This window comes from Periplaneta americana, chromosome 4, assembly GCF_040183065.1.
Source record: "Periplaneta americana isolate PAMFEO1 chromosome 4, P.americana_PAMFEO1_priV1, whole genome shotgun sequence".
Taxonomy (NCBI): Eukaryota; Metazoa; Arthropoda; class Insecta; order Blattodea; family Blattidae; genus Periplaneta; species Periplaneta americana.
The window spans coordinates 31686355-31695699 of NC_091120.1; the positions used below are offsets into that span (position 1 = coordinate 31686355).

The 9345-nt window shown below is 36.1% G+C and overlaps 1 protein-coding gene across 6 annotated transcripts in view; it reads right to left on the minus strand.

Annotated features, from left to right (window-relative positions):
• LOC138697663 (MIT domain-containing protein 1-like) overlaps nucleotides 1-9345 on the minus strand; it is a 28208-nt gene extending 18863 nt beyond the window's left edge. For 4 of the 6 annotated variants that reach the window (XR_011331593.1, XR_011331594.1, XM_069823105.1 and 1 more), the window contains exons 1-5: nucleotides 9013-9345; nucleotides 8724-8909; nucleotides 5286-5524; nucleotides 4498-4694; nucleotides 249-454 (exon numbers count right to left, since the gene is read on the minus strand). Coding sequence is in view for 2 of the 6 variants with exons in the window: in XM_069823105.1 (XP_069679206.1) it covers nucleotides 292-454; nucleotides 4498-4694; nucleotides 5286-5524; nucleotides 8724-8859 (735 nt within the window). In the remaining 4 variants the exon portion in view is untranslated. Of the gene's footprint in view, nucleotides 1-248; nucleotides 455-4497; nucleotides 4695-5285; nucleotides 5525-8723; nucleotides 8928-9012 lie in introns of all 6 variants that reach the window. The other 2 variants (XR_011331595.1, XR_011331596.1) reach the window with 2 other exon arrangements.

A 9345-nucleotide genomic window follows, 5' to 3' on the forward strand; every position in this document is an offset into this window, starting at 1 on the left:
AATACACAAATGTTTGTACTGCAGATCAAACATTATTTAGGGGCCACAAAAAAGAATAAAATGATAATGAAAGGAAATGATCAAATTTAAGTATCAACTATACTTCAAATCAAGATATTTAGCCATTACGACCGATCATTTTTTGTTTTCAGAAGGGCACAGTTAAGTATATTCCATTCTGTAACGACAAAATAAGTGAAATTACAGTAAGTACAGATTACTTACTGTTCTCTATATCGTATATTTACCTTGCTTCCCAACAAAACTTGTCAAAAAATGGAAAGAATGTCATCATGCATATGACTTTTTAACATCCTTTGTATGAAATATATTCACTGTAGTTTCATGACAAGGTCGAAAATCCATCTCAAAAAATCCTAGTGAAAGTTTGTTCTCTGGAGCTTTGAAATAATCCAGTCCTCGACCAATCTTTATTATCCATCCACTGCTCAACCTAAACATAAACAGAAACATCACATTCTACACACCAGTTATTTTTCTGAGATTATTGTTAAACAATGACTTCTTAATTCATTTAAAGAAGCACAGAAAATAAAAACTTTTTTATCTAACTTTCCTCCTACAAACCTAGTGACCTCTGAGACACAGTATCGTGTCTCCTGATAGCTTGGTCTATCCAACAGCAAAATGGACCAAAACCACCTATTAGAGTCGACGGCATTTCGGAAGGCGGTAGTCTGCTAGCGTTTGCGTCGAGAGAGACAAATAGAGAGAGCAAGGCAGCGTACAACATTGTCACATCGTACTTCAAGCACACATGCAATACAAATAGCACAGGAGAGAATTTAAATTCTCAAAAGACAATGTCCTTAGCCGTTGATTACTGTAAGCATGACACCAAACAAACCCTCTTTCCTTCACTAACAATATTCTTTGCACATTTCTCAATCCCACACCACATGCTTCTGCAGTCGATTATTGCGTGTTGGCAACAATGCAGCCAGCATCAAGATGGCCACCAGACTTCTGCTCGTCACGTTTTTAAAATAATTATACACCTTAAACATTATTTCCCGTGCCTGCCTGTGCAATACTTGTCTTTTTACAGTCTCTTCTTCCATTTACTTATCTTACACACACACAGTAAATGTTAGTTTTACACATTCAATGTTTTAAAACACTCACATGTGAACAAACGAATTCGGGAAGTACTTGTTATAGGTCTGGTTTCTTCAACCTTTGTTAAATTATAACAGTGTGTTATTCCATTTTAACTGTAAACTTAACAGTTGAAGCATTTCTTTAATTACTATTAGTACTAACAGGCTGTTAAAACCTATGTTAATTTAACTGCCCAATTTCATGCAGTTAAATCATTTAACTCTCTGTTAGCATAGAAGTATCCAATATGGCTGGTGCATTAGATGCTGAACTTATATATCTGGATTATTTAGACAATATCCATGAATACATAAACAGAGGGGTTGATTTCTGTGATTTGACAGACCAGAAGTTCATACAAAGGTATAGGTTATTTTCTGCCAAGCCTCACTTTTCGCTTTCAACTTAGATCCATTTGTAAATAAATAAATTCTCATTAATTGGTTTACACTGCGAAATAATTTCCAGAAGAAGGTTTTTTTCGAACGAAGAGAAATTAGTCCCACGATTTCTTTTTGTTCCAGGTTTTCCATTTCATAACAGCAATACCAATACGCCGCTCCACGCTATTGTGATACAGACGAGGAAAGAAGCAGAAATAAAACCTGAGAAAATAGAAAGACTTCTATCCTCTCTGAATCAAACAACAGAAACAAGCGAGAATCGCAATTGTCAGAGTTCAGAAAACAGAAGTGAGCCTATATTTGTTTATAGGTTATGGTTAAACTCTAGAATCTCTGCTCCTAACATAGAGTTAACAAACAGAATGTTAAAATGTGAAATGTAAAGTTGAAGAAACGCAATATTTTTAACAGCAATTCATACTTTTAACTTAAGTTAATTAAAGCTATGTTAGGTGCATTTTAACAAAGGTTGAAGAAACCGGGCCATTGACTGATTCTAATTGGTTTTACTGTACAAGCTTGTGACGTCATATACCAGAAATGCTACGGCGCATGTAGCAGCTGACTGCCTTCTGAAATGCCGTCTAGTCTAGTTTGTTCCAGTCTTGATAAAAAAAATTACAAGAAGCAGGGAATACGTTTTTGTTAACTAATGCTGAGTTCTTGGCAGTAAAGCCATTAACTCTCTTTATTTCTAACAGATATTGGAGAGTGATGTAGCAAAACATTATGGTGGTTATATCACCTACACACAACCCCCACTGTTTGGAGGACCACACCTGTCATTGGTAAGTGGATCCATATGACAGACCGGGAGGACTGTTAGACAATTCACCGACCATATCCCTTCTTCACCATTTAAGAGATACAGTAAAACCTTGATAAGATGCGCCCACTTATTACGCTTTTTTTGTCCAGTCCCTGTACATTTCATATATAACGCCTTTATAAAATACCCCGTTTGTTGCGCTCGAGTCCCGCATAATACGCTGTTTTTGTGGAATATTTTCGATGTAATTTTCGGCAATGTACTGTAACAGCAATGAAACATCTTGGTCATTGAACTCACTGGTGCCATTAACCTGAAAAGTATCGGTATTCGACCCTTTACCTGCGCATTTAAACCTTCATACTTCATACTTTAGTATACCCCACCCTCTTGTTACACTCTCTTATTCGACTCCTTATCTGCGTGGTCAAAGCCTACATACAGTTACAATACTTCACCCTCTTGCTAACCCTCTCTCTCAAACAACATTCCTCACTTGGCCGTAATAAAATTCTGGAAATTTTTGCTGGGCAGTTTGTTGTCCTTTTGTGTATTGAAGTGTCTGTGAATGTGATTACAATGAGTGTTAAACAAAAAGCCCTTTCTGTGTGGGAAAAATTGGAAATCTTATGAAAGTACGATGAGAACAGTACTCTTACTCAGAAACAACTCTCTGGTTCATTAGGAATCCCATCTTCGATATTAAAAACAATAATAAAAAATCGCGACTCAATCACTACAGCTGTGACGTCGGGAGGATATAATCACAGAAACTGAAGTGTGGTAAACATGAGGACTTGGAGAACACGCACACGGCAAACAACTATAAATGGCTTTTTTTTTTTTTCAAAAGAATTATACAGTACAATAATTACATAATGGAGTAATATTGTATTACCTTTCATGAATCATGTATTTCAACAAAGAAAAATGCTAATAGATACTGTATATAAGTCAAAATTAGTATACCCGCCTAATACGCGTTTTACACCCGGTCCCTTGAACAGCGTCTTATCAGGGTTTTACTGTTCTTACACATGCCATGATAGGTCAGCATACTGAAATGACATTTCCTCCATTTTTTATGGAACAGTATATACAACCATGACTCAGTCCCCAGAGCCTCGTTTGTTAAAAACGGGTTGCACCACGGGAAGGTAAGGATGGGATTTGAGTAGGAGAGGTTATGGAATGCACTTCACTACTCCTTGCAACCCAAAGCAGGGAATATCAATACACTCTACTGAACTGCGAGGCAACAAATGGATTTATCCTCCAATGTTGGCCATTACAAGAAGAAGAAGATATCTTGGTATTTGTCTGATTCTGATTTTAAGTATCACATGGTGTAGTCTTTTATAATAAACATAAACAATTATTATCCTAAATAAAAGATAGCACATTAATGTGGATTTTTATAGAAAGGATTTAATTCTTTAATTGAAATAATAATGTAGGCAAAATAAAGTAGACAAGACAAGGATCAGCAAGAATGTGAAACAGCTCTGAACAGTTTTGAGATGCTTTATACAAACGTCAAGTACTGGAAAAAATATTGCACTCTTCTACATCTTAGTGTATGAAAAAGAAACATGAATTGTTGGCATTTGATATTATGTACAAGTGAAGATTGACAATACTGTGGCAAATATATGCTTGAAATTATTCAAATCTGCTTTACAGGGAGCTTCATCTGAAAGACTAGATTTGCATAATATATACGTTACTGTGTACGTTAACAGAAAACCACAATTCCAAGTCACACAGAGATTGTGTGCACTCGTTGTGGGTTTCTGGCGTTGCGTCAGCCCACGCGAGTTGTGTGGATATAAAGGGAGAAGTTGGGACGGTGTCGGGTGGAGTTCCCGGGTAGCTCAGTGGTAGAGCGCTGGTACGTTCAACCAGAGGTCCCGGGATCGATAGCCAGCCCCGGAACAATTTTTCCCTTGAAATTATTCAAATCTGCTTTACAGGGAGCTTCACCTGAAAGACTAGATTTGCATAATATGCTTGAATGTTTCAAAACTACATGCAAGTTCCGCATGATGGGTTACCTACTCTGGCTAATCTAAACAAATGGATAAGTTCCAATATTATGATAGAACTAAAATCCTAATTATAAACATAACCACTGCGAAAACCTAAATTCTAATAATATGTTACTTTTATAAAATAAAATAAAGAATTATAAGGAGAACTTACTTAATTTGTCTATCGTGCAGAGTGGATGAAAACTCAATAATTAGGTTAATTCTGTATCTCTGCAAGTTCTGCCTCAACATTTCAAGCCACTGCGTTTGATCTCTCACACTCCCATCTGTGCTTGTTGTAAGCTGAATTGTTTTAAGATTACAACATGATTTCACAGCAAGTTCACAGAATCGCAGAAAATTCTGACACTGGAATAATACGAAACAATTCATGTTATAGAACACAACACAAAATAACACTGTAAAAAATAAACAAAAAAATCGATAGGTGTGTAGCTTTACTATGTTGCATATACGTCTATCTTTACGTATATGTGTGAGTGTGGGAAGCGTGGGGAGGAGAAAGAGAACGAAGGGTATACAAGGAGAACAAGAGGCAGATCAGCAGAAAAGAGGAAGACGAGGAGAACAAGGTGCATAAACTTGGACAGTTTCTACATCTTGTCAGACGTAAATCAAAACAATATCTTCATCTGATTTTAAATGGTTAGAATTTATTTCTCGATCCCTCTAAGCGGGGCACGGTGTATATACAAAAGACCAGAACTGAAGTGGGACAGAACACTACACTCTGCAATCTGTATTTTTTAAACAAATCTTGAAATTCTTATCTCACTCGGTTCACAAGATTTATTTTTAATACCACAGCAACATAACAAAAAGCATCAGCAATAAATATTTATTTCCATATATTACACTTAACAATAATGTACTTTCAATTAAATATAGCTTTGTTTAATTGTGTATTCTATTATAAAATATCACAATGGACCATACTACCTGGTGAAAACTGCGAATATAAGGATCTTCAACTTCTATGGTCGTGACATCTTCATCAAGGAACCTGCCAAATAGACTTCTGTAACTGTGGCCAGTGGAATCGTTTTCTATTATGATTTCCTCATGATATTTTCCAAGAGCTTTCTGTTCCTCTATTAACACCTTCAATTTTTCTGCCCTTGCCATGTATGCTTCTACCTTGGAACGCAAATGTTTTTTCTTTTCTGGATCAGCAACACCTATATTCAAAGAAAATAGTATTTTTTTTAATTAATACAAAGTGCTATAAATACAGCTTCTGTCTCAGAAATAATGTCGGTTTTGAAGTGTGTAGTAACAAAAAATTAATCCAAATTTCAAAGTAAAAGCCATTCATTAGATTCTATGATCTTAAGCCACCTCACAGTGAGGTTTGTTATCCCATGATGGTCATCGCTGTGAAATAATAGCACGTCTGACCATGGAACTAGCAGGCCTAGGTTCAAATCTCAGTTGGAACAAGTTACCTGGTTGAGGTTTGTTTCGGGGTTTTCCCTCAACCCATTAAGAGTAAATGCTGGATAACTTTCGGTGCTGGACCCTGGGCTCATCTTGCTAGCATTATCATCTTCATCTCATTCAGATGCTAAATAACCATAGCAGTTGATAAAGCATCGTAAGATAACCAATAACCAATCAACAGCTTCCAAGTTTTGGTGGAAACTTCTTTCACGCAGGAAGTGGACCATGGATCGCAACAGAAGTAACCTGAAGACTCAAATAAGGATTTTATTGGTATACCAAGTGTGGTAACAGCTCGATTCCTCGCAATTCCTGAATATTTTCCATGGTTTTTCGAGCAGTTCGGAGTCTTGCATTGTCCTGTTGCAAGATAATTCTATTTCCATTAACTGATGCTGGGTGCCTCTGCCTCAAAGTTACTGAGAACAAAGATCTGCATTGACTGGACATCCATTTGGAACAAACTCCCAGTGAATCACAATTCCAAAATTTCACCAGACACATAGGCCCTAACATTACTTTGGGGCTGAAACAGTTTTGTTTAACGACTACTTTGGCAGGCTAACGGGGATTGAGCCACTATTTTGAAGTGACAGGGTTGCTTTGCGGTAATATACCCATTTTTCATCACATGTAACAATTCTCCTAATAAATCTATTATCCATGGGATTAGTGATAAGCCGACAATAGATAACCCCTCTGAGTTGTCGATGCATGAGATACAGATCTACAAATTCTGTATGCTTTTCTATGCATCTTAGTGTGATGATTTATTGTATCCTTTGGAGCACCAAGCTCTCCTAACAACCTACCAAAATCCTGCGTGTATTCTCAATATTTCTTACCTTAGGTCTTCCAGGACATTGTAAATATTTAATGACTCCATCATTATTGAAATGTTGGAACTATCATTGTGCTGTACGCTCACTAACGACATCTTCGCCCTCAATTCACATATTTTTCAAGTCATGGCAGCAGCTTTATTATCTTGTTTCCAGTACAGTAATGCTTTAGAAGGACTCTAACCTCAAACTTTACCACCTTCATTTATAAAATGTATTAACATTTGACGACTGTCATATGCTCACAATATTTACAATAATGGCATAGCATCCTGTAAATTGTATTGCCAAACTAGAAAAAAAAAATCACTAACATCTTACAGTAAACTTGAAAACCGACATTACTTATGAGATGACTTAATAATATTCGGAAATGTCTAATAAGAGAGGATGAATCTACAGAAAAAAAAAAAAAACACACATCTATTATTATATATCTGTGTTGTTTGGGTAAAGGGAGATTAGTCATAAAAATGAGTTCGGAGATAAATGATAATTAAACTTCGGACCGTTATTGCAAATAATTTTCTACACAAATAAACCACATCAAATGGTAGTATTCTTTTGATTTTTGCACACCCACTTGTATAATTTAACTTGTATGTTCATCTGGGGAACAAAATTCCATCTGAACAAAAAAATGACTTATCCCCTTTACCCAAACACCACATATGTTACCAGTATTGTCGGGCGCGCTTCTGAACAGGGGCAGCAGTATTTCCTCTAAGGTTAGAGCCCAGTTTAGGTGTGTGAGTGTATTAATTGAAAATTAGGGACTAGAAAGTAATGAGAATAGGACGCATGTTTATATGACATTTTTTTTCGATTAATACACACACACCTAAACTGGGCTCTAACCTTAGGGGAAATGCCGCTGCCCCTGTTTGGAAGTGCGCCCATTTGATTTAGTAGTGATATCACTGATAATACTGTTGAAGGCTCCACCTCCCCCTACTTGTTACTAACAAATTATCAACATAACATGTGGGAGGTCCAGGACGAATTACTAGGAAAATGATCAGTTTACCTTATATTGCGTCCTGGACCTCTCGAGTGTTGTCTTTTTAACAAGTAAACAGTGCATTAGAATATACAGGTACCTAAGTATCAAACGATTTTTAAGTTGAAAATATCTGTAGCTGCAAACTTAAACCACGTGATTATCACTATAATATATAGCTTACAGAAGCCAGTGAAGCAAAAGAAAATCGTGTCTTCCTTAGTGCAGCTCTTCTGGACAATTCCCTTGCAATAATAATAATACATACAGAGCCCCTTAAATAAATTGAAAATAAACCGAATATTCTTCTGCGAGAATGAGGCTGAAGCCAATTTTAACCTAACTAATGTGACTGTCATGGTAACGTATGATGTGAAAATATTTTCGTGATGACAGATCGGTTACACAGATATAGGTAAGTATACGCCAAATTGGGTGTAAGTTGGTCAAGCTCACAACAGGGGTTTTCAGAAAGAACATATTATAAAATATAACTCGTACCGTACCTTCAACCCAAAGGTGATGAAACGATTAATTACTATAAATAAATTGAATGAGGGTTTGGGGGCCAAGTCATCAACAGGGGTTTTTGAAAGAACATATTATAAAATATAACTCGTACCTTCAACCCAAAGGTGATGAACCGGTTAATTAGGCTACTATAAATTAATTGCATGAGGGTTTGTGGGCCAAGTCCCCAACAGGGGTTTTTAGGGGCTAAGAAAAAACACATTATAAAATATAACTCGTACCTTCAACCCAACTGTTGGCATAAGTAACGAGTAGGCCTACCGGGTACTAGCCATGTTGATTCTTCAACATTTGTCAATTTACTATATTAGAGATACGTGCACGTGTCTGTCTCTTCGTAAATATGTTGTGAATTTTTTGTATTTTATGACTTTACATACCTCTCTATGGGATAGACAGCAACAACTCAAGAAGGTACCAAAGATTTTTAAATTGAGATTTGCCATAAATGAAGAATATAAGTTAAAAGATAAGCACGCTAAAACTCAATATCTGTTGCTACTACCAGTCACTAATTGAACATCGGGAATCTTCATAGTAATATAAAAATAAGTAGCTACACACCTTTCATAACATTTAAAAGTAGTTCCAGGCCTTCCCGATAACACACCAATGCTTCTGTATATCTTTTTTTGTTGTCCATATCAACACCATTCTTCAAAACAGTGACAGCTGCTGTTTCAAGCCCAGAAGCTGACATTTTAAATTATGTTACAAATGTTCTCTTTTATTCTGAACTCCCAGCCACCACTATAAAAAATTAAAAAGCTACAAAGTTAACAAGTAATAATAAAGTTAAACAGATTTTAATAGATTAGCTTTTGTTAGAAGAGTAAGATCATAAATTTATTACCTCCACTTATTACTGCATGTAAATATCCCTGGAAGTATTTAGTTTCCATCCAGTGAGCTCTAAGTTCACTGTATCCATCACAATTTATGCCGTCGAACTTATCAAATGAGGTTAAGGTTAGGTTATGCAAGAATATATTATTATTACGTTATGATATGCCCTAAATCTTAATACACATTTCTATCATTGTACTGCGTCCTACTGCGTGCATAATAACGTATAATACTCATTCGTTACCAGAGTTTCATGAAACTTAATGAGTTATTTGTCAAATTAGTTACTTTTCCTCCATCATTGACCACGCCGCCATCTATTGCCAATATTCCGTGCGTT